A 26,288-nucleotide genomic window follows, 5' to 3' on the forward strand; every position below is an offset into this window, starting at 1 on the left:
GAGAAACTGAATAGACATTGTTCCAAATAGGAGACACAAATAGCCAACAGGTTCGTGAAAAGATGCTTACCATCACTAATGGAAATGCAGACATCACTAAGGGAAAAATACAAGTAAAACCACAATGACATATCACTTCACACTTCTTTGGATGGCTATTACCAAAACCCCCACAATGTATAGGAGGTGTTAGCAAGGATATGGAGAAAAAGGAACCCTTGTACACTATTGATGAAAATGTAAATTGGTGCAGCCACTCTGGTAAACAATATAGTGTTTCCTGATACATTTCAAAATAGAAGTGCCATTTGATCCAGGAACCCCACCTCTGGGTATATAGCCAAAGGAATTGAAATAAGGATCTCAAAGCTATATGGGTACTTCCATGTTCACTGCAGCAGTTTAAGTCCATGTAAGGAAGAATGGATAAATAAAATGTGGCCTATATAGATTATGGAATATCATTCAGCCTTTATAAAGAAGGCGATCCTGCCACTCGTAAGAACATGGGTATACATAAAGGACATTATTCTAAGTAAAATAGGCCTGAAACAGAACAACAAACTCTGCACAATCTCACTTATATGTGAAATCTAAACAAATACATGGAAGCAGAGTATAGAATAGTAGTTGTCAGGGGCTGGGGGAGGGGAAATTAGACAGGTATTGAGCAAGTTTCAGTGATACATAATAAATAACTTCTAGAGTTCTGTATAACATAGGGCCTATGATTAATAGTAGTTTATTGTCTACTTAAAATTTTGCTAAGAGGGAATATCTTAAATTAAGTGCTTTTGCCTACCATGAAATGATAAAAAAAATCAACAAAAGTGGCTAGGAAGACATTTCTGGAGGTGGTAGATAGGTATGGTAGTGGTAGTGATGATGGTTTCAAGGGTGTATACTTATCTCTGAACATATCAGGTTCTATAAGTATCTACAGCTTTTTGTATGTCAATCATTAATCAATTAAGTGGTTTAATTTTTATGATTGACTGTATCTCCAACACAGAATTAGTTCAGGGGATTTGTCTCAATAAAATATTTTACAGCTCCAGAATCTAATACATTAATCTCCACATTAGGGTTTCTCCTTCACTGGGTATGATATATGGCTGGTAATGACCATCCTGGATTTATAGACTAAGTTTTAGATTTCTGGTATTCATTTTTGGGTTTGTCAAGCTCACTCTTCAATCATAGTCTATCTCAAAGTGATACAAAGTGCATTTATCTAGTTTGAGTATAATAAATTATTATCAAATTCTGACTAAAACCTTGGGGAGGCTCACATTCTTTTCAGTACTTTGATCACAGTTCTTTGATTTATTTTCTACATTCCTGAACTAGACCACTTCACAACACTCTTCCGTAATTCAGCTCTCAGGGTGAACAATTATTTCCATGTTCCTGCAGCATCTTGTTGCTATGTCTAGGAGTATTTTCAAGTGTATCCTAGGGATTATCTGGCTCAGTCTCCATATTTTATGGAGAAGGTGACTTACCTGTTTTTGGAAGTTGACCAGTTAGTTGATAGGCAGCACCAGGCTTGTCCAGTGCAAATGATTCAGAGTCTAATCTGGTCCATTTGCATTCCATTCTCACTGCCACCTCCAAACCATCATTCTCTTTCTTCCAATTCTTGTAACACTGCCTATACCCGTTTCCTACTCTGATCTTGGCTTTTCCAAACTCTTTTTTATACGATGTATACAGCCAATCACCTGTGATTTTTTAAGTACACGTTTGGTATTTCCTCACTGTCAATCAGATGAATTTTGAACATTGTACTAGGACTATGCAAGTCAAATAGATCTAATCATGATGTAGGATGTGTTTCATAAAATGTATATCTAACATTTTCTGAGGTTATTATCTAACCCCAGGGTTTGGATAAAGAGAATCAAAATCAAAAATTTTCTTAATCACTTTAGTGGTGTTTCTTTTGAAGAATAAATAGATACATCGTAGCTGTTAAATAGCTGGGAAAAGTACACAAGTTTTAAAGACTGAGATAAAGGAAATGTTGGTTTTAAAATAGATTATCAATCAGAAGATAACCTTATAGTTGACAACACATTTCAGCGACGAAAAATGTTTAACTTGTTTATTTTCATTAGTAATATGAAGTAGATAAATAACTTAAGTCTTTGGAAGAAATTATAGAAATGTGAAATAAGTGCTCCTTTCCACTGATATACACAAGTATCTGTGGTAACAGCTTTAAGATAGAAATCAATCATAAATATGCATTATGCATCTAAGAGGATGGAGCTAGAATAAATAATTTAGAATATAGGAGCTGGTCAGCCATGGGAGGGTGCGGTCATTCCCTGTCTTTAGAGAATGGTCTAAGCCTGAGTACAATCCTGTTTCCCTTCAGCATGGGATTGACACATACATGTGTAGCTAAGTATTTCGGAGCACACCTGATGCAAACCATATATATTCCAAGGTGAAGGGTACTATGACCATTATTTCCTAGCATCCTTAGGCTAGGCATGAAGGGAATGTGGACTGAAGTATTAGTAGTATTCCCATCATTTCCTTCATAACCAGAAAGTAATAAACAACCTTCTATTGTTTTAAGTACCTAAATGCCTTTTGGTTAATCATCAATCCGTTGTGCCTGATTATGGCTAGAGAGAAGTGAAATAAAAAGTGTGTAAATTTACCACATTTTGGAAATTTCAAGCCCATCTTTATATCAGAGAGAAGAAAAAAATCAGTAGAGGATATTGCATTTAATCAATTGTCATCAAAATGTGGAATGTTTACAGAGAAAATAAGTATCCACATCAAGGTAAAATGTGGCAGTGAAAAAACAGATTTCCATTTGCTAAGGCTGTGCAAGGTCAAGTGAGATCTGCCAGAGACCGTGCTCTTCAACTCTGTGGACTGCTACATTGGCCAGAATGAGGACACAGGGTTCTCTAAAGTCTTCTAGTCCATACCATGTGATTTTTTCATCTTGACATTTTCATTCTGCACATTGTCTCCCTCAGAGCCTGGTGGACCTGCCTGTTCCGCAGAGTGTAGATGACAGGGTTGAGCAGCGGGGTCACCACCGTGTTCACGAGGGCAGCCTCCCTGTTGGAGTCCAGCCTGTTCGTCTGCTTTGGTTTCACATATATAAAGACACAGCTGTCATACATCAGAGAGAGGACCATGAGGTGAGAGGAGCAGGTAGAGAAAGCTTTCTGTCGCTCTCTGGCCGATGGGAATCGCACAATTGTGACTACTATGTTGCCGTATGCAATGATGGTTATGATAAGGGATGTCAAAAGGATAACCAAAGCGACGACAAAAGCCAACATTTCAGTAGAGCTGGTGTCAGAGCAGGAGAGATGAATCAGGAGGGCAAGGTCACAGAAAAAGTGGGGGATGACATGGGGGCCACAGAAGGATAACTGGGAAACCTCTACTACCAGACCAGTGATGAGAGGGAAGGCTAAAGTGAAGCAGGCAGCGACCAGGAGAAAGCAAGTCTTCAGGTTCATGATGGTCGTGTAATGCAGAGGCTTGCAAATGGCCACATACCGATCCAGAGACATCACTGCTATGAGGAGGAAACCTGCTGCTCCCAGAAATACAAAGACAAAGGCTTGTACAAAACAGGCAGGGAAGGAAATGGTTTGCCTGCCTAAGAGAAAGATGATCAGCAACTTAGGAATAATAGCATTTATGAAACAACACTCCAAGAACGAAAAGATACTGAGGAAAAAGTACATAGGTGTATGGAGCCGGGAGTCAGCACAGGTGATGGTGACTATGACAGTATTGCCTGCAGTGGATGCTAAGTATGCCAGCAGGTGCACCAGGAAGAGGACCTTTCCCAGGTGCTGGATGGCAGGAAACCCCTCCAAGGTGAATTCTTGGACAGCTGTTACATTCCCCATTTCCATGGGCATGTCTTTGCACAGCATCGTCACTGCTGGTCTAACCTATAATAAAGACATCAGGGAACACAAAGGATTTAGAGGAGCATGATTGAGTTACTTGGGAACCCAAGAAAGTGGCTAGGCTGTTAGCGAAGTGGTTTAGTCTGTTGGTTCTTGAATCAGAAGGCCCAGAGTTCGATACTGGATCAATACTGATTTCTAACTTGTGAGAGATCAATAATCTTTGGTAAGGTAGTTAACCTTTGTGAACTTGACTTTCACCCTCTGTGAAATGAAGATGATAGGATCTACCTGGTCATGTTCTTGTGAGACTTAATTAAGATAAATCATTTAACTCAGTTGGCATATGATGCCAGTGTTTCTTATATGTTCCTCAAATTCTAAATGTAATATTATGATCATTAATATTATGCTTAAATAGAGTTTAAGTAGGGGCACCTGGGTGGCTCAGTCGTTGGGCGTCTGCCTTCAGCTCAGGGTGTGATCCCGGCATTCTGGGATCAAGCCCTGCATCGTGCTCCTCCGCTGGGAGCCTGCTTCTTCCTCTCCTGCTCCCCCTGCTTGTGTTCCCTCTCTCATTGCCTGTCTCTCTCTCTCTGTCAAATAAATAAATAAAATCTTTTTTAAAAATAGAGTTTAAGTATGCAGAGTTATTAACATTTTTATAGTTACACAACATTTTATTGTTTTTATAACATTAATTTGTAAATAAACATAACAATAATATTAGTAATATTCCTTTTGACTATCCCTTTTATTTTTTTTTTTAAAGATTTTATTTATTTATTTGACAGAGAGACAGCCAGTGAGAGAGGGAACACAAGCAGGGGGAGTGGGAGAGGAAGACGCAGGCTCCCAGCGGAGGAGCCTGATGTGGGGCTCGATCCCATAACGCTGGGATCACGCCCTGAGCCGAAGGCAGATGCTTAACGACTGAGCCACCCAGGCGCCCCGACTATCCCTTTTAAAATATGCAACACATTCTATGGTCCATCATTATCTGTTGAGAACTTATGCTTATTTATGCTCTTCACTGAAATTCACATTTCTATTACTCACCATAATAACCATGAGCCCCTTCTTCTAAAAGCAGAGACTAAGGCTTAGAGAGTTCTAGGGAGCTGAGGTCACATACCTGGGACTAGGCCAGAATGCCCGCATTGAAGTAACTGCTATTTCCAAATGCAGTGACAAAATATTTTAAAATGGGAACAAATCTATTCTTGATGACTTCTCCACCTTAAGTGAAAGATTAGCTTTATTTATCTTGTTTCTATCCTTAGATAATATCACAGATGAGCTACAGACCTGTGGCGTGACATGGGGCTTGCAGAGTATCTACTTTAGCGCAAGCATTTTATAGAAGAGACTGGAGCCCAGAGACATTGGGGACCGCTCAGCAACATGAGGTAAGTTGTAAAACCAGGATTTACCACCCACCTTCCCATGGTTCATGCTGGCCTGTGACAGAAGTGGGAGTGGTAATAGTTCACAGGATTAACCCACTTATGAGGATATGCGAAGCACATGACACTCATACACTCACTCTTAGAACAAAGCTCAGTGAACATTCTTCTATCTTCAGTCCTCTCAATCGGTAACGTCTCTCAGGATGGTTTTTGGCTCCAGCATCTCAATACTAAGCTAACGGTCAGCAGTGTGGAATGTGTCACTCCCACTAATGCACCGTGGTCCTGGAATTCTGAAGGACTGCTCATGGAACTGAACGGCTCACCCCTGAGTGGCTTAGCATGAGGAGCCTGTCCTTCTGTTCCTGTTGACTCCAGAAAGTCCACCAAGTCACCAGGGTCCCTGAGGCCAGGCACACACAGAAAAGTCACCATATGGGAAGCAGGGCTTCCTTCCTTCCAGTTATTACCTTCTCAGAAATCAAGAGCCTGCTCTGGGCTGAGCGGAAAGCAAAGGAGAAGGCAATTCATTTGTCAAGTCTGTTGTCCTGGAGCCAGGTGAATATGCATCCCATACTGCCCGTGTTCTGACTGACATTGCCCTGTTTCCATAGCAAAACAAAGCTACATGGCACCCTGGACCACTGAAACCCCAGAAAGGAGCAGAGGGACCAAAACAACTGTATTTCACTGCCCCGAATTCTGGGCTAGTGCTGTACTCCCAGACTACTTCATGTTCTCACGAAAGATCTGGCTCTGCCTTCCTCACTGGTAGAAGCCCACCTACCATGCAGTATTGCTGTCCCCTCCTGTAGCAGTTAACGGGAGCAGACAGCTTTTTATGGGTTTAGCTCTGGGTGCTGCTGAGACGAGGATCCTTCTGCTGCAGTGCTCCATGTCATGCACGCCCCTACTCCAAACGCCTTCTCTTGCATATGCTCTTCCACGTCATATGCTCACCTTTCCATGTGGAGAATCATCCTTGTTTTACTGCATCAACAGTGAAGAGATGCTGACACGCAAGTCTGAGGCTCTGTGATATTTTACAAGACTCTTTGGTCACCAAGCAGGATTGACCCAGCCAGTGAGCAGAGAGTGTAAGCCCCCAAGCCTTATGAGATGCTGAAGAGACAGGGCAGAAAGTAAAGGAAGACAGGGCTGGTGTCTTAGGGGCAGCTAACTGGTTAAAGTTGAGAACAAGACTTACTGATGCAACATTTATATTTATCTTCCCTTATGTGTGGTGATGTGAACTCCCAGATGTCCACACTGTTCTCTGCCAAGATTTTTCAAGGAAATTATATGACAATTTCTCCAGGGTTTTTAAACTCCCAAGTTGAATATTGCTACTGATTTTAGGTAAAAGTCCAGACGACACTTTTTTACATGTGGTATATGCAGTGATGCCAGAGCATGGTTGTTAAAATAATATATTTTATGGTGAGAAACAGCTGGATTACACCCTGGCTTTCATGAGGCTTTTGGGAAGATACTGGTGAAGTCCACCTTTTTATTAATGCATTCTTCATGCTTTCACCAACGTTATGATTCTTTTCATTGCATATTTTCATGTGAAGAATATTTTCATTGTGCTCCCCAATCTGTTTGAAAAAGGAAAGCACACATTTTTTCCTGTTTAGGGAAGAGGGGGCATGGCATGGTAGGTGGTTTCTGTAACACCTGTAACCTGTCAGACCCCCCTCTCTTGAAAAGTTTCTGGGATGCGGATCCCCAGATCTTTTTAGATGCAGAAGAGGAAGAGATGTGAGCCTGAGGATGGAGAAGCTGTATCCATAGCAACCACTGGGTTGGAAAGGTGCTTCTCCTGGGCATCTCAGCTGGGCTTCGGTGGCAGGAGTGATCCATTTTTCTGTGGCCTCTGGTTTCCCATCCAGAGCTTGATGAGGGAACTAAACTCTTATATTTGCTGGCAATCCTGGGGTATATGGTAGCTGGAAATTTGATCTTCCCTGATCATTATTGATCTTACAAGGTCAAGGCAAATACTATAGAGACTTTCATGAGTATTTATGTGGGCCCCACCTTCCCACAAATATACAAAATCATTTTCCCCTTATTTCCTTCTTTTATTTCTTTCACCATGTATTCTTTTTTTACATAATAATTTTTTATTACGTTATGTTAGTCACCAGACAGTATATCCTTAGTTTCTGATGTAGTGTTTCATGATTCATTATTTGTGTATAACCCAGTCCATCATGCAGTATGTGCCCTCTTTAATACCCAACACCAGCCTTTCCCAATCCCCCACCCTCCTCACCTCTGAAGCCCTAGGTTTGTAAATTCATTTTTAGAACATCTGTCCATCTACACACTCTGCTCTCAGTTCAGGGCAAACTTGGACCTCGTGGTTATTTTCTCAGCTGGATGTGAGGAAAAATGAAGAACAATGGGAGCAAAGGTGCAGAAGCTAGAGCAACGTGAGACTATACATTTTAATGCTCAGATGAAGTCTCATTTGCAGGGGATTTTAATTTTATTTAGTGCCAGCTTCATGGTGCAGAAATTCCTGTCATACCAGAGTGAGTCCACAGCCAACATGATGGTGGGAATGTGGGAGGAGAGTGGGTTTGAGGGAAAGTTTTACAAAGTGGACACTCAAAGAAATGGGCTGAACGAACTCTACATTCTATCTAGTGTAAGGGGTGGTGAGCTGATACCAAGAAATATTTCTAATTGTCTTTGGTCTAGTTTCTCTCTTCTGGATAGTGCCTTTGCGGCTCTCCAATATGCACTATTTCTCTATGTTTTTAAAGGATACCTTGAGATCTCATTTATCAAGGATATTTTGAGCATTCCTTGTGCTTTGAGTGTTTAAGTATCCACTTAGAGTAAGGAAAGGGATAGTTCTTCAGGTGGTATTTGTAATTATCAAAACATGGAGAGATAAAGCAAATATCAGCTATTGATTCTACTCTTCAGAATACTATTATGTTAGCCATTGTAGTCCTCAGCCATTCTGAAAAATTGGCTACACCTAAACTCAGGATTTAAATAATATTTTGGTTTATAGTGTATCTGGTTAATATGGTCTATTCCTGGAAAGGTTCCAATTTCTAGTATTATATCCCCAAGGAAGATGGCTAAGTTAAGGCCTGAGGAAAGATAAATGTCATCATCTGTGATATTGTGGGAGAGAGTGTAGGGCATGCTAATTTGAAGAGGAAGTGGACACTGGGTGTTATACGCAAGTAATGAATCATGGAACTTTACATCGAAAACTAGGGGTGTACTGTGTGGTGACTAACATAATATAATAAAAAAATATTAGTAAATAAAAAGAAGAGAACGTGGGATCAGAATGGAATGAAGCACTCATTAGGCAGAACCCCAGAATGAGGGCGAAGCTATAGGAATACTAATAATACTCTGAGAACCACTGTCCCTGATGGAATTTCCATTAAAAAGGCAGCAGTGGCAACAGGGATCCAGAACACATCAATTCTGATCTAGGGAGCCATTAATATCACACCTATTACCCATCCATCCGTGTGAGGAAAATCATGGTAGTGTTAGTAGCTTCCAATTTGGGTCCAGGAGGGGAAGTGAAGGCATAGGGTGATTTATCCTATCTGGATTTCCTTGTTGCCTTTTTTATTCACGTATGGACAAAGAAATCTTTTCCTTTTTAATGAACCTCCTTCCATATATATAATGATTATGTAAGCTGAATTACGTGGGTGAGATAGAGGAAGAAAAAGCTTTCTGTAAGTCCCAGAAGTGAAAGTACGTTGTAAGTTTCTGGATGCTCCAGTTTCTGTTTTTGTTTTTTAAGTTTGTAGTTAAATTTCAGTTAGTTAACATACAGTGTCATATTAGTTTCAGGTGTACAATATAGTGATTAACACTGAAATACAACACCCAGAGCTCATCACAACAACAGCGCTCTTTAATCCCTATCCACTATTTACCCCATCCCCCCACCCACCTCTCCTCTGGTAACCATCAGTTTGTTCTTTATAGTTAAGATTTTATTTCTTGGATTGCCTCTCCCTTTTTCTTTCTGCTCTGCTCCTTTTTTTTTTTAAAGATTTTATTTATTTATTCGACAGAGATAGAGACAGCCAGCGAGAGAGGGAACACAAGCAGGGTGAGTAGGAGAGGAAGAAGCAGGCTCATAGCGGAGGAGCCTGATGTGGGGCTTGATCCCATAACGCCGGGATCACGCCCTGAGCTGAAGGCAGATGCTTAACTGCTGTGCCACCCAGGCGCCCCACCCGCTATGCTCCTTTGAGTGAAATCATACGGTATTTGTCTTTCTCTGGATGACTTATTTCACTTTGCATAATATTTTCTAGCTTCATCCATGTTTTTGCAAATGGCAAGATATCTTTCTTTTTTATGGCTGAATACTATCCCTGTGTGTGTGTGTGTGTGTGTGTGTGTGTGTGTGTGTGTGTGCGTGTATGACATCTTCTTTATATATTCATTTGAAGATGGACACTTGAGCTGTTTCCTTAATTTGGATATCGTATATAACGCAGCATGTATCCCTTTGGATTAGTATTTTTGTATTCTTTTGGTAAATACCTAGCAGTGAAATTGATGGATCATAGAGTAGTTCCATTTTTAAATTTTGAGGAACCTCCATGTTGTTTTCCAGAGCAGCTATACCAGTTTGCATTCCCAGGAACAGTGCAGGAAGTTTCCCCTTTCTCCATATCCTCATCAACACCTGTTATTTCTTGTGTTATTGAGTTTAGCCATTCTGACAGGTTTGAGGCAATATCTCATTGTACTTTTGATTTGTATTTGTATTTGATGGTGAGTGATGGTGGACATCTTTTCATGTGTCTATTGTCCATGAGTATATCTTCTTTGGAAGAATGTCTATTCATGTCTTCTGCCCATTTTTTAATTGGCTTATTCATTTTTTGAGGGTTGAGTTTTATAAGTTCTTTATATATTTTGGATACTAACCCTTTATCAGATATGTCATTTGCAAATATCTTCTCCCATTCCATAGGTTGCCTTTTAGTTTTGTTGAGTGTTTGATTCTTTGTACAGAAGCTTTTCATTATGGTTGTAGTCCTGGTAGTTAAATTTTTCTTTTGTTTCCCTTGACTCAGGAGACATATCTAGCAAGAATTTGCTCCGGCCAGTGTCAAAGAGGTTATGGCCTGTGGCCAATGTCAAAGAGGTTGCACCCTAGGTTTCCCTTTAGGATTTTGATGGATTCCTGTCTCACATCGAGGTCTTTCATCAGTTTGGAATTTCTCTTTGTGTATGGTGTGAGAGAGTGGTCAAGTTTCATTCTTTTGCATCTGGCTGTCCAATTTTCCCAGCACCATTTATTGAAGAGACTGTCTTTTTTCCACTGGATGTTTTTTCCTGCTTTGTCAAAGATTAGTTGCCCAAAGAGCCGAGGGTCCATATCTGGGTTCTCTATTCTGTTCCATTGGTCTAATGTCTGTTTTTGTGCCAGTACCATGCTGTCTTGTGATCACAGCTTTGTAGTATAGCTTGAAATCTGGCAACATGATGCCCCCAGCTTTATTTTCCCTTTTCAACAATTCCATGGCAATTCAGGGCCTTTTCTGGTTCCACACAAATTTAAGGGATCGGCCACAGCAAATTTTTTCATGACACATCTCCAAAGGTAAATGAAACAAAAGAAAAAATGAACTTGTGGGACTCCATCAAGATAAAAAGCTTCTGCACAGCCAAGGAAACAGTCAAAAAAACTAAGAGGCAGTCCATGGAATGGGAGAAGATATTTGCAAATGATGCTACAGATAAAAGACTAGTATCCAAGATCTACAAAGAACTTCTCAAACTCAATACATGGGAAACAAATAATCAAATCAAAAAATGGGCAGAAGATATGAACAGACAATTTTCCAATGAAGACATACAAATGCCTAACAGACACATGAAAAAATGTTCAAAATCATTAGCCATCAGGGAAATTCAAATCAAAACCACATTGAGATACCACCTTACACCAGTTAGAATGGCAAAAATTGATGAGGCAGGAAACAACAAATGTTGGAGAGGATGTGGAGAAAGGGGATCCCTCTTACACTTTTGGTGGGAATGCAAGTTGGTACAGCCACTTTGGAAAACAGTGTGGAGGTCCCTTAAAAAGTTAAAAATTAGGGGCGCCTGGGTGGCACAGCGGTTAAGCGTCTGCCTTCGGCTCAGGGCGTGATCCTGGCGTTATGGGATCGAGCCCCACATCAGGCTCCTCCACTATGAGCCTGCTTCTTCCTCTCCCACTCCCCCTGCTTGTGTTCCCTCTCTCGCTGGCTGTCTCTATCTCTGTAGAATAAATAAATAAAAATCTTTAAAAAAAAAATTGAGCTACCCTATGATCCAGCAATACCACTACTGGGTATTTACCCTAATGATACAGACGTAGTGAAGAGAAAGGCCATATGCACCCCTGTGATCATACCAGCATTGTCCACAATAGCTAAATTGTGGAAGGAGCTGAGATGCCCTTCAACAGATGACTGGATTAAGAAGATGTAGTCCATATATACAATGGAATATTACTCAGCCATCAGAAAAAACGATTTCACAACATTTGCAGCAACATGGATGGGACTGGTGGAGATTATGCTAAGTGAAATAAGTCAAGCGGAGAAAGACAATTATCATATGGTTTCACTCATTTATGGAACATAAGAAATAGGAAGATCAGTAGTAGAAGGAAGGGAAGAATGAAGGGGGGTAAAAGAAGGGAAATGAACCATGAGAGACTGTGGACTCTGGGAAACAAACTGAGGGCTTCAGAGGGGAGGGGTTTGGGGGATTGGGATAGGCCAGTGATGTGTATTAAGGAGGACACATATTGCATGGCGCACTGGGGTGCTATATGCAAACAATGAATCATGGAACATTGCATCAAAAACTGGGGATGTACTGTATGGTGACTAATACAACAAAATAAAAATTATTAAAAAAAAGAGGTTATGGCCTGTGTCCTCCCCTAGGATTTCAATGGTTTCATGTCTCACATTTAAGTTAAAATCCATTTTGTAATTATTTTTGTATATGGTTGTAGAAAGGGGTCCAGTTTCATTGTTTTGCATGTAGCTGCCAGTTTTCCCAACACCACTTTTTGAAGAGACTGTCTTTTTCCCATTGGATATTCTTTCCTGCTTTGTCAACAATTAGTTGAACATATAGTTGTGTGTTCATTTCTTGGTTTTCTGTTCTTTTCCTTTGATTCATGTGTGTATTTTTGTGCCACTACCATACTGTTTTGAGCACTATAGTTTTTAATATAACTTGAAGTCTGGAATTGTGATGCCATCAGCTTTGCTTTTCTTTTTCAATGTTGTTTTGGCTATTTGGGGTCTTTTGTGGTTCTATACATATTTTAGCATAGTTCTTTTCGAAGTGGACTCCCTGCTTAGTGGGGAGCCCAACCTGGGGCTGGATCCCAGGACCCCGGGATCATGACCTGAGCTGAAGGTAGATGCTTAACCACCTGAACCACCTAGGCACCCTAGTAATACAGACATTTTAACAATATATGTTCTTCCGATCCATGAGCATGGAACGTCTTTCCATTTGTTTGTGTCCTCTTCAATTTCTTTCATCAGTGTTTTATAGTTTTCAAAGTATAAGTCTTTCACTTCTTTGGCTATTTTTATTCCTAGGGATCCTATTGTTTTTTGGTGCAATTGTAAATGGGACTGATTCCTTAATTTCTCTTTGTGCTGCTTCATTATTGATGTACAGAGATTCAACCGATTTCTAAATGTTGTTTTGTATCTTGTGACCAATGAATTTGTATATCAGTTCTAGCAACGTTTTGGTGGTGGCTTTTCCATATTCTATATAGAGTATCATGTCACCTGCAAATAGAAGTTTTACTTCTTCCCTGCCAATTTAGAAGCTTTTTATTTCTTGTTTTCATATAACTGCTGTGCCTAGGACTTCCAGTATTATGTTAAATAACCATGGTGAGAGTGGGCATTCTTGTCTTCTTCCTGACCATAGAGAAAAAGCTCTGTTTTTCCCCAATTAGGATGATAATAGCTTTGGGTTTTACATATGTGACCTTTATTATGTTGAGCTATGTTCCCTCTAAACTTACTTTCTTGAGATGAATGGATGTTGTACTTTGTCAAATGATTTTTCTGCATCTATTGATAGGATCATATGGTTCTTATTCTTTTTTAAATTTAATGTGGCATATCAGGTTGATATATCTGTGAATGTTGAACCACCCTTCCAACCCAGGAATAAATCCCACTTGATTGTGGTGAATGATTCTAATGTTTTGTTCGATATGATTTGCTATTATTTTGTTGAGAATTTTTGCATCCATGTTCATCAGGGATATTGTCCTGTAATTTTCTTTTTAAGTTGAGTCTTTGTCTGGTTTTGGTGTTAGGATAATGTTGGTCTCATAGAATACATTTGGAAGTTTTCTTTGCTTTTCATTTTTTGGAGTAGTTTCAGAAGAATGGGTATTAACTCTCCTTGAAATGTTTGGTAGAAATTGAGTGTAAAACCATCTGGCTCTGGACTTTTGTTTGTTGGGAGATTTTTGATTACTGATTCAATTTCTATGCTGGTTATCAATCCGTTCAAGTTTTCTATTTTTTCCTGTTTCAGTTTTTGTAGTTTCTATGTTTCTAGGCATTTATCCATTTTTTCCAGATTGTCCAATTTGTTGGCATATAGTTTATCAGAATATTCTCTATAATTGTTTGTATTTTCGTGGTGTTCATTGCTATTTCTTCTCTCTCATTTGTGATTTTATTCACCTTCATCCTGTTTCTTTTTTTTGATAAGTGTGGCTAGAGGTTTAACCAATTTTATTATTTTTTTTTTGAAGAACCAGCTCCTGGTTTCATTGATTTATTCTATTATTTTTTAAAGTTTCTATATCATTTATTTCTGCTCTAATCTTTATTATTTCCTTCATTCTGTTGGCTTTCAGTTTCATTTGCTGTTCTTTTTCTAGTTCCTTTAGGTATAAGTGTAGGTTATTTGAGATTTTTCTTGCTTCTTAGGGTGGGCCTGTATTCCTATTTATTTCCCTCTTAGGACCACTTTGGTTGAATCCCAAAGGTTTTGGACCATTGTCTTTTCATTTTCATTTATTTCCATGTATTTTTTTTAAATTTCTTCTTTGATTTCCTGGTTGACCCACTCATTTTTTAGCAGTATGTTGTTTAACCTCCATGTATTTTTGGTGTTTCCAAATTTTTTCTTGTGGTTGACTTCCAGGTTCATAGTTTTGTGATCTGAAGAAATGCAGAGATGGTCCCAACACTTTTGTATTTGTTGAGGCCTTATTTGTGACCCAGTATATGATCTATTCTCAAGAATATCCCATGTGCTCTTGAAAAGAATGTGTATTCTGTTGTTTTAGGGTGGAATAATCTGAATGTACCTGTTATATCCATCTAGTTCAATGTCATTCAGAGCCACTGTTTCCTTGTTGGTTGGTTTTCTGCTTAGATGATCTGTGTAAGTGGGGTGTTAAATCCCCTACTATTACTGCATTATTATCAGTGAGTTCCATTAGATTTGTTATTATTTGTTTTTTATATTTGTGACCCACTGTATTATATATTTGGGTGCTCCCATATTGGGTGCATAAATATTTAGAGTCGTTAGATCTTGTTGTTGGATTATTCCCTTTGTTATGATATAGTGCTTTTCTTCATTTCTTGTTACATGCTTTGTTTTAAAGTCTAGTTTATCTGTATAACTATCGTTATACTGACTTCCTTTTGATTACCATTTGCATGATAAATGTTTCTCCATCCCCTCACTTTCAATCTGAATGTGTGTTTAGGTTTAAAATGAGTCTCTTGTAGGCATCAAATAGATGGGTCTTGCTTTTTCATCCATTTCGACATCCTACATCTTTCATTGGAGAATTTAGTCCATTTACATTCAGAGTAATTATGATAGATATGTAGTTAATGACATTTTATTACTTGTTGTCATTGTTTCTGGAGATCCTTTCTTGTCTTTTTGACTTTTAGTGTTTCCTTACACTCAGAGAATCCAATTAAATATTTCTTGCAAGGGTCGTTTAGTGGTCACGAAATCCTTTAGTTTTGCTTTGTCAGTGAAACTCTTTATCTCTCCTTCTATTCTGAATGATAGCCTTGCTGGATAAAGTATTCTTGGCCGCATATTTTTCCCATTCAGCACATTGAATATAGCATGCCACTCTCTTCTGGCCTGCCAAGTTTCTGTTGAGAAATTTACAGGAAGCCTTATGGGTCTTCCCTTGTAAGTTAAGGACTTCTTTTGCCTTGCTGCTTTTAAGATTTTTTCTTTTTCTTTTTTAAAGATTTTTTATTTTATTTATTTATTCGACAGAGATAGAGACAGCCAGTGAGAGAGGGAACACAAGCAGGGGGAGAGGGAGAAGAAGAAGCAGGCTCATAGCAGAGGAGCCTGACGTGGGGCTCGATCCCACAACGCTGGGATCACGCCCTGAGTCGAAGGCAGACGCTTAACTGCTGTGCCACCCAGGCGCCCCTTAAGATTTTTTCTTTATCCCTATATTTTACAAATTTAATTACAACATGCCTTGGGGGATTGGCCTGCTCTTGTTGATTTTGATGGGAGTTCTCTGTGCCTCCTGGAACTGGATGTCTGTTTCCTTCCCCAGATTAGGGAAGTTTTCAACTATTAATTCCTCAAATAAATTTTATGCCCCTCCACGCCCCAGCATCTTCTTCTGGGACTTCAGACTATGACTCTTACTACGTTTGATGGAGTCACTGATTTCCCTATGTCTAGTCTGGTGTTGCATAATTCTTTTTTCTCTCTTTTATTCAGATTCCTTATGTTCCATTATTTTGTCTTCTAATTCACTAATTCATTCTCTGCTTCTTCCAGCCTGCTATTCGTTGCATCAGTTCTGTTTCTCATCTCAGTTATGGCATTCTTCATTTCTGATTGATTCTTTTGTAACTCTTTTATCTCTGTGGTCAGAGTCTCCCTGAAGTCTTCCATTTCTTCGTCAAGCCCAGCAAATAACCTTATGATCATTGCTTTACATTTCTCATTATGCATATTACTTTGCTTAGATCTCTGGCTGTGGCCTTATCTTGTTCTTTCAATTCAGATGAATTCCTCCATGTTGGCATTTTGTTTAAGTTTCTGCTTTCTTCTGTATGTTGGATAGCCAGTTATGTTTCTTCCTCCTGAGAGTAATGACAGTGAAGAAAAGGTCATGTGTCCTGGGCCTAGCACTTTGAGGAGTGTCTCTGGCTTGTGCTTTGTGTGTGGTTTTCTGCAGAAGCTTTCCCTGCCTGTGGTGTGCAGTGTTTGTTCCTTAGCAAGAATGTGGTGAGTTTCAACTCGGAGTACTCTGGTCAGCTGTGAAATGAGAAGTGATTTACTTCCACTACAATTGAAGCCCTGCAGAACTCTCTGGTTGGGAGACATAGTGTGGGCTAGGGCTTGAGCTGGTCTTCTGGGGAGAGGTCTGCCAAGCTGAATCTGAGACAAGCTTGACTGAGATGGGCAGTCCCACCAGAACACAGGGGTGTGGGACTTTGTGTTAGCTAGTTAGGCAGCCAGTGTTAGTACTCTGCTGCTTCCTGCAGGTGGCTTTGTGTTTATGCTGGGGGAGGAGCAGGAAAATAGCACTGGTCAGCTCCTTTGTTTCCAGAGAGGTGTCTCTGGGAATGCTGCCTCTCAGGGATGTGCTCTAAGAAGAGTGAATACTTCCCTTCTGTGTGTCCCAGGAATTCTTCACACTGCTATTTCCACACCATTGCCCCTAGGGCATTTGCCTGCCTTCCGTCCAGGACTAGGGCAGTGCCCTCTGGGCTCTATCTTAGCCAAGCCTGTTCTCCTCTAAAACTCCAGGCTTTAAGCCTTGCTGGTTGCAAGAACTCATAAAAATCAGCCCTGCTGATTTTCCCAGTCAATAGCTTGGGGATATGTTCTCCTTGTGCATTCCCCTTGTGTGCTCTACACTCCTTTGCCCTTCTCCATGACCATGGATCCCTCCCCTCTGCAGCACAGGTGATCTTTCCTCCACTAAGTCACACTTCCTACCTTCTTTAATGTGGTGTCTTCTCTCTCTTTAGTTGTGGAGTTTTTTCTGTCGGTCTTTAGGTTGATTTCTGGGGTATTTAGGATGATTTGATAGTTAAATAGTTGTGTTTGTGAGATAAGATGAGCCTAGGGTACACCTATGCCCCACTATCTTTTTACCCCATACCCCAACCCCTTCCAGGATATTTAAATTTAAAGAGGAAAGACCTGGGAAAAAGGGTTCATTCCACCTTGGTGGAACAGGAAGTCCTTAATGGACTCCTTGAAATCAAAGTTAATTTGGAATGAAAGGCATTTCTTTGCAAAAGCATTCCTCATAATACAGCCCATGAATATTGATATGAGGATGGATTCACAGAAGAACCTTCATATTATTAGTATGCATACAGTTAACACAGGAGGTATGAATATCTGGAGAAATTAGGCAGTAGATGAAAACTCAATGTTTTAGAGTTACCCCAGAAGCAGTCCCAGAGACAAGGATTTAAGACAAATAGTTTATTAGTGAGTTGGTTCCAGGGAAGGCCATTAGGGAGGAGGGGAAGTAATATAGTAAAAAGAATTGTGAATTACCAAGCCAGTTACCCTTCTGGGAAATAGGAGCCCAGTGTCACTGTGGAATTCTGTGTAGCAGTGTAGAACACTCTTCAGAGTTATTCAAACCAGAAGAAAAGAAGATGGGGTGTGTATATAGCAATTCTCCAGCCATCATTCACTGAGGACTGCTCGTGGGAGTGTTCCTTCTCTAGCACTTCTGGCATGTCTTTGCATGGAATGAATGTCTGGCATGTCTTGTGCTCCCAGGCCCAGAACATAGTGCTCTGGCAGAGTCTGCAGCAGTTTGCAGTAAACGCTCTCCAGATTGCCAGACAAGTTGATACCAAGGTAATATGTTTGGGGTCTAACAGTGTCTTCTTCATTCTACCCTTTACACTAATTATATTTACTTGCCCACCACCCGATGTTCACCCTCTCCTGTCACTTATTCTTCAATGTAGTGTTTGGTCATATTTATTAAAGTAAAAAACCTGCCTTATAGCCAAATGGTAAGTGGGTGAGCTATAGTGCCTGTGCTGTCATGGTCCCAAGGCAAAATAAATATTGAATCATCTCCTTTCATGATCATTCATTCTATATGTTTATCTTCACCCTTTGCCAGCATGACTGCTGGCTTCATTTGCTTGCCCTCTGGGGGAACATAGACCTTCAACCTGAGGGGTCTGAACCCCTGCTTACTATCTCCTTAACAGCTTATGGTCATGGCTGGTGTTAATTTCCAAAGTTATTATCATGGAAACAACAGGAAGCATCCTAGTGAATCCTGTTAGTTTCCATATTTCTTCCTTCTATTATATTGTCGAAACGCTGTCTCATCATGTTAATCAGCGTCAGTTATCCTTGCCTGTTTATACTACCTCCTTTCATCTTTTTTCACCCCTTTCAAATATATAACATTTTCATCATTGGGAAAAGTTCTTTGGTTCCTGTTATTATCCAACCCCACCGCCACACCCAGGCCATGGCAATCCATAATGTTTTATATCACTATCCATTAGTTTTGCTTTCTCTAGAATTTTCATATAAATGAAATTGAATATGCACTCATTAGTGCCTGGTTTCTTAATACAGTGTTTTTGAGATTCATATATTTCATTGTATCAGTAGTTCATTCTTTTTTATGATCATGAGTATTTTATTATCTGGATAATCCACCATTCATCTGTTGATGGACAATCGGTTGCTTTTATTTTTTGCTATTATAAATAAAACTGTTATAAACACTGTATACAACTGTAAACATACATTTTATTGTTCTCAGGTCACTACTTAGATGTGAGATTGCTACATTATATGGTAAATGTATGTTTAATTTTATCAGAAGTGGCTACATTGTTTTCCAAGCGATTGTAGCATTTTATATTCTTAGCTTCGATATGTTAGAATTCCAATTGCTTTACACCTTTTCTAGCCCTGGGTTATCCACCTTTTAACATTTAGCCATTTCAGTGGGGTTGTCATTTATTACGATTTTTAAAATTATAAGTATAAGAAGAACTTAATTTTGCCTCCTGTATAGTATATCACATTTTAGAGACTCTCTGAAAAATCATTAGAAGGTGTTAGTAAAATTCAGAAAATAAGGGTACTTTTTGCCGAACACCAAAGGAAGCATTAACTTTGACTCCCTCTCGGAGGAGTATACTCATGTTTTTATCAGTGCTGCCCTCAAATTCCCAAGTCCCTGAGGATAGCTGTGTCAGCACCAAATGAAGGAGAAATTATACTATATATTTTAAGAGACTAAAGAATTTGTAGCAAAACATACAATTCAACCAATTTGGAATAATCCAGTTACTATTTTATCACCAAATAATTATTTTCTGATTCTCCATTTTCACCTAGTTAAAACCTCACCTGTATTTACCTTTCTGAATCCTCCCTGGTAATTGATCTGTCTGCCCTTCAGTGCTGAGAGACCCTTATGATCAATGGATAGTGGTAATGATGGTGACAATGATGATGATGATGATGCAGATAATGATGAAAGTGTGGTGGTGATGGTTGCCTTGCACAGTCCCAGCAAGTATAGGTACTCGATATATATATATATTGAAAGATTAAGTGAATGAATGAAAAATGGCTTTTATCGGAGATTTAATACCTGCCTAATACTATGCTAATTTGAGTTTATCTCATTATTCTTACAATGATCCTTTGCTGTAGTTAATCCTGTTTCCCCCTTATTAAAGAAATGGGTGGTAAGGCATTTAATAACTGTTTACCTGAGTTTAATGTGGTCACTCAGAATTCTAGTTCATAGGCAATATCTAGATTTAAATATTCCTTCAAAGTGATGTTTGCCTAGGTTCTCAAAATGGCAGGGATTAGGATTAGAGTGAATATTAATTTTCCAGACACCCTGTTTGGGTCTTTGGCCCCGCTGATTCCTAATAAACGTTTGTCTGGCTGTAAAAGGCATTAAATGAGCAGCATAGTACTGTAGCTCTTTCAGTGCTCATGCTGTAGGTGGACTTCTTTGTGCATATATTCCCCAGGAAGTTAACTGAAAGGAGTTTGTGTCCAGGCCAAGGTAGTGTTCCTGAGTTCCCTGGCCTAATACCATCAAGGATTATCTTAATAACATGGCAATTTAACCATGGCCTGTGACAAGTTACAACTGTGGAACACATAGCTGAACATTTGCTGAAATCTAACTAAATATTTTGCATGGATTTAAAGTCACAATAATGTGTATAATAATGAGTAATTAAGATATCATGTTAAGGAAAAAAACAAAACCAAGTGTGAAATTTTAGTTAACCGAGGCCAAGTCTCACCTTGCCTTCCCCCCGCCCCCGACTAATCACATGGTATCATGGTAAGTAAATAAAGATCCTGGAGGGCCCTTGATTTCACTCATATGTGGAATTTAAGAAACAAAACAGATGGACATAGGTGAAGGGAAGGAAAAATAAAATAAGCTAAAGGTAGAGAGAGGAAAACCATAAGAGGCTATTAACTATAAGAAATAAACTGAGGGTTACTATGGGGGAGGTGGGTGGAGGGATGGGGTTGTTGGGTAATGAGGATTAAGGAGGGCACTTGATATAGTGAGCATTGGGTGTTATATGTAAGTGATGAATCACTATATTCTACCCCAGAAACCAGTACTACACTGTATGTTTACTAAGTTGAATTTAAATGAATTTTTGAAATGGAAAAAAGAAGAAAAAATACCCTATGGAAGTAAAATTACAGAATAATATATAGGCAACCCCTGTTTAATGGCAGAACCCGGTTATGAGAATCCAATATGGTTTGTGAAAACATAAACTGGCATCCTCCTTCCCACTATTTTACATGGAAAATATATAATCTGTGTTAAATCAGTTCTAACCCTCAACCAATATTCTAAAACACAGTAAAAATCTCACTATATAAATAATATCCATCTTGTTAGGGTATGAATACTTAAAACTTAGCTTCATGACTTCCAAGAAACTAATGTGATTCTTGGCAAACCATTGCTTTTTCTGCATTAACATGGCTGTTCTTAGTACCGCAAAATGCCAAAAACTCCTACCACTTTGTTGACATTCTGTGTCATGTGACACGTCTTTCAAATATTCATCATCATAATTGAGTCTTTCCTTGCATATGATTTGCTTTCACGTCGTAGTAAGTTTTGGGGTTACAAATACTAATACTTCCCAAATACTATTCATTGACAAGTTTTACGGAGAGATATATTCTCTGAAGTTTAAGTACTAAAACCAGGGGTTTTGTACCTGGAAGATGTTCTGCAGGGCAGATGGGGAAGTTTGGATTCATAGAAATATGTCCACATACAAATTACCACATACCCTTCATGTATTAGATTGGTTCTCTGGTAATTGTTAGCTCATATTTCTTCTAGACCAGGTTTTTATCCATCAGAGATGGCTTCAATGATATTCAACAAATAACATGGAATAAAATATCTAGAAAAATATAGAGGAAATTTCACATTTCTACTGAAACTAATGAGATGAAACCAGAGACTGTGTATAGAAGGAATATTCACCCTACAAAGAGAAAACAAAAACAGTTTCCTTGCATAAAATCCACATTAAAAATAAAGAAGATGTCAATAAAGTAAAAATAGTTTTTAAATCAGATATTATAGAGTTCCTATTTTCTATTCAAAATGATAAGAGCCAGAAATTAATAATAGTTTTATAAATAATACTTTGGCAATTATAAAACCTTCCTATATAACATCAAAGACTTACTTGAAGTAACCACTATAGAAATCTAAACACTTCATTTTTTTTATATTCTTGGTTTATAGATACCTAAATAGAATCTTTTTTAAAATTATTTTTTTTTGATGTAATTTTGATGATTCCTTAGTTGCGTATAACACCCAGCGCACTATGCAATACGTGCCCTTCTTACTACCCATCACCAGCCTATCCCATTCCCCCACCCCCCTCACCTCTGAAGCCCTCAGTTTGTTTCTCAGAGTCATAGTCTCTCATGTTTCACTCCCTCTTCCGATTACCCCCCTTTCTTTATCCCTTTCTTCTCATACTGATCTTATTAGTTCTTATGTTCCATAGATGAGAAAAACCATATGATAATTGTCTTTCTCTGTTTGACTTATTTCACTTAGCATTATCTCCTCCAGTGCTGTCCATGTTGCACCAAATGTTGAGAAATCATTCTTTTTGATAGCTGAGTAATATTCCATTGTATATATGGACCACAACTTCTTAATCCAGCCATCTGTTGAAGGGCCTCGGCTCCTTCCATGATTTAGCTATTGTAGACAATGCTGCTATGAACATTGGGGTGCATATGGCCCTTCTCTTCACTACGTCTGTATCTTTGGGGTAAATACCCAGTAGTGGTATTGCTGGATCATAGGGTAGCTCAATTTTTAACTTTTTAAGGGGCCTCCACACTGTTTTCCAGAGTGGCTGTACTAACTTGCATTCCCACCAACAATGTAGGAGGGATCCCCTTTCTCCACATCCTCTCCAACAATTGAATCTGGGGGCCTGGGTGGCGCAGTCATTGGGTGTCTGCTTTTGGCTCAGGGTGTGATCCCAGCATTCCAGATCGAGTCCCACATCGGGCTCCTCTGCTGGGAGCCTGCTTCTTCCTTTCCCACTCCCCCTGCTTGTGTTCCCTCTCTTGCTGGCTGTCTATCTCTGCCAAATAAATAAATACATAAAAATACTAAAAAAAATAAACACTTCAATCTAACCTACTGGAATTTCTAATGACCCCTCTCCTTACATCATTGCTTTGGTTTTTTACTTTTCTTTCTTTTTTGTTTTAAAATTTGATCTTGTTATACGCAAACAATGAATCATGGAACATTGCATCAAAAACTGGGGATGTACTGTATGGTGACTAATATAACAAAATAAAAATTATGAAAATAAATCAATAAACATAACCATTAAAAAAAATCTGATCTTGGTTTTCTCCCAAAGATTCTTGGAATTCATTTTCTGCTTTAGTTCCAGGGATTTCTGGCACATCATAATCATCATCGTCATCATCCTCAGTCCAACACAACAGATAGGTGGGTCACACTGCTAAGTACTACATTTTAAAATTGCGTTATTTGTATTAATTTACTCAATCCACATCTTATTTCACAGATGAGGAAACAAAGGTGCAGATTTTACTTTTTTTGAGGGTGGAGATCATTTGTTTATTTTGTGGGAACAAATTGTCAAGAATTTAACTACCAGATGGTGCATGAAAAGCAGATTTTATGATTCCTAGTTGCCCTTAAGCGTTCATAAGTTATTTTAACATTTTGTCAATAGCTGAATGGTTATAAGATTCTACACTGAAAATCATTGCCTCAAAGCTTAAAAGCCTCGTCGTACTTTCTTCCAATACCAACAGTTATGACAGAAGTTGATATATGGAGTTCTGTGGTCTCTTGCAGAAGTGGTATGTTTATTTATATTTTCATCTGGGAAGAGTTTAAGATTTCTTTATATTTGGTGCTTGTAAATTGTATAATGTCATGTCTAGATACCAGCCTTTTTACTTTCTTGAGCTGTTCATACAGGGAATTTGGAGACTGCCTTGATTGTTGATGTAATAATTTATTCCTCTCTTTTCCTCTGTTCTCTATGCCAAAATCCCTCATAGGCAGAATTTGGATATTCTGGACCAAATTACTTTCCCCACCATTTTTTCTACCTTTTCTTCTGTCTGCATTTTACTTTCTGAAACTTCTGCATTTACTTATTTGTCAACAGTGCTGATGATTCTTTTCCTTCAGCTAGTACATTTTTAATTTATAAAAAGTTTTTTCTTTTACTGATTGTTTACCTCAATACTTAATGGTGTTTTAAGGATCCAGTATTATCTTGAAGCACCCTGTGCGGGATTTTGTTTTTCATTTTCTGTTTTGACGGGTTGGGAGGGAAGAGGCAGCAGCAGTTGTTTCCACCCTGCTCTATCCTACCATCTAGATCACAGCAGCTGGCACTCTGGAACTACATTTTAGAGAATCCCTTGCCAGCAGGGTTCCAGATTGAATTCCAGTAATGAAAGGCATAGTGTGATGGCTGGAAGGTAGAAGAAAAGCAGGGCTATTATCGTTCCTCTAGAAGTGGTGGTTGTGTGAGCTTCAAAGAAAATGGTATCAAGGAATCGAAGGCTGGAGAACACTGTGTGTTTGTGGCAAAACATTTAATAAAAATGTAGACTCCAGTTAATCTGAAAGCCACTCACATCCCCATTGAAGCCATAGTGACCTTACTAATATAAATCTGACCTAGCTTACCAGCATTTAAACATGAATGAATCCCCTATTGCCCTCAGATAAGCTAAATGTCACCCAAATATCTTCCTGTTTTGGTTCCTGAAAATCTATTTCCATTCAGCTACTGAAAAACTCTACCTGTACTTGGTATTTGACATCACTGATAATTTAGACTCTGCCTATGCCTTCAGCTCATCTTGTTCTATTTCTTTTCCATTTCACCATCACTAAAGCATATCAAAGAATCATTTTATAATTGCATGCTTCACAAATGCTGGTTGACCATCTTGAAATGCTCTTCANAGACTCTGCCTATGCCTTCAGCTCATCTTGTTCTATTTCTTTTCCATTTCACCATCACTAAAGCATATCAAAAAATCATTTTATAGTTGCATGCTTCACAAATGCTGGTTGACCATCTTGAAATGCTCTTCATTTTTTTTTTGCCAAATGGAAAATTTCTTGTGTCTTCCAAAAATCATCTTTTTTATGAAGTCTCCAAAACATATAAAGAGACCAAAAAAAGAAGCTATTTAAAAAATGGGCAGGAAAAACTGAATAGACACTGTTCCAAATAGGACACACAAATGGCTAGCAGGTACAGAAAAAGATGCTCACATCACCAAGGGAAATGTGAACATCACTAAGGGAAAAATACAGGTACAATCACAATGCGATATCATCTCACACTTTTTTAGATGGGTATTACCAAAAAGCCCCACAAAGGATAAAAGTGTTAGGAAGGATGTTGAGAAAAAAGGAAGCCTTGTACATTACTGATAAAAATATAAATTGGTGCAACCACTCTGGTAAACAGTATAGTCTTTCCTGAAACATTTCAAAATAGAATTACCATTTGATCCAGCAATCCCAACTCTGTGTATATATCCAAAGGAATTGAAATACGGATCTCAAAGAGATATCTGTACTTCCATGTTCACTGCAGCAGTTTTCAGAATCGCTATGATGTGGAAATAATCTAAAACTCCATGTAAAGAAGAATGATTAATAAAGTGTGGCATATGCACATTATGCAGTATCATTCAGCCTTTATAAAGAAGAAGATGCTGCCACTTGTAACAACGTGGATATACCTGTAGGACACTATTCTAAGTAAAATAGGCCTGAAACCCTGCATGATCTCACTTATATGTGGAATCTAAACAAACTCATGGAAGCAGAGTGTAGCATGTGGTTGTCAGGACCCAAGGGAGGGAGAATAGGTAGGTATTGATCAAGTTTCAGTGATACATAATAAATAAGTTCTGGGGTTCTGTATAAAATAGGGCCTGTGATTAACAATATTTTATTGCTTACTTAAGATTTTGCTAAGTGGATCTATCTTAAATTAAATGCTTTTACCTACTATGGAAGGGCAAAAAAAATCAACAGCAAAGGGGACAGGAAGAAATTTTTGGAGGTGATAGAGAGGTTAATGGCATTGATAGTGATGATGGTTTTAAGGGTGTGTACTTATCTCCGAGCACATCAAGTTGTAAACATTAAATAACCACAGCTTTTTATATGTCAATCATACCTCAATGAAGTGGTTTAATTTTTATGATTGGAAGTGTCATAAATATAGAATTAGCTTAGGAAATTTGTCTCAATAAAATGTTTTATAGGACCACAATCTAGTGCATTAATCTTCACATTAGGGTTTGTCCTTTACTGGGGACC

At 38.7% G+C, this 26,288-nt stretch overlaps 1 protein-coding gene across 1 annotated transcript; it reads right to left on the minus strand.

The window, feature by feature from the left end:
- Positions 1-2,966: 2,966 nt before the first annotated feature.
- Positions 2,967-3,926, minus strand: LOC117802791 (olfactory receptor 6C75-like). The gene has a single exon (XM_034663551.1). The coding sequence runs from the start codon at positions 3,924-3,926 to the stop codon at positions 2,967-2,969; it is 960 nt and encodes a 319-aa protein (XP_034519442.1).
- Positions 3,927-26,288: the final 22,362 nt, after the last annotated feature.

This window comes from Ailuropoda melanoleuca, chromosome 6 (genome assembly GCF_002007445.2).
Source record: "Ailuropoda melanoleuca isolate Jingjing chromosome 6, ASM200744v2, whole genome shotgun sequence".
Taxonomy (NCBI): Eukaryota; Metazoa; Chordata; class Mammalia; order Carnivora; family Ursidae; genus Ailuropoda; species Ailuropoda melanoleuca.

Excerpts from the sequence above, each read along its gene's own strand:
- LOC117802791 (XM_034663551.1), bottom strand. The coding sequence starts at position 3,926 with ATGCTGTGCAAAGACATGCCCATGGAAATGGGGAATGTAACAGCTGTC.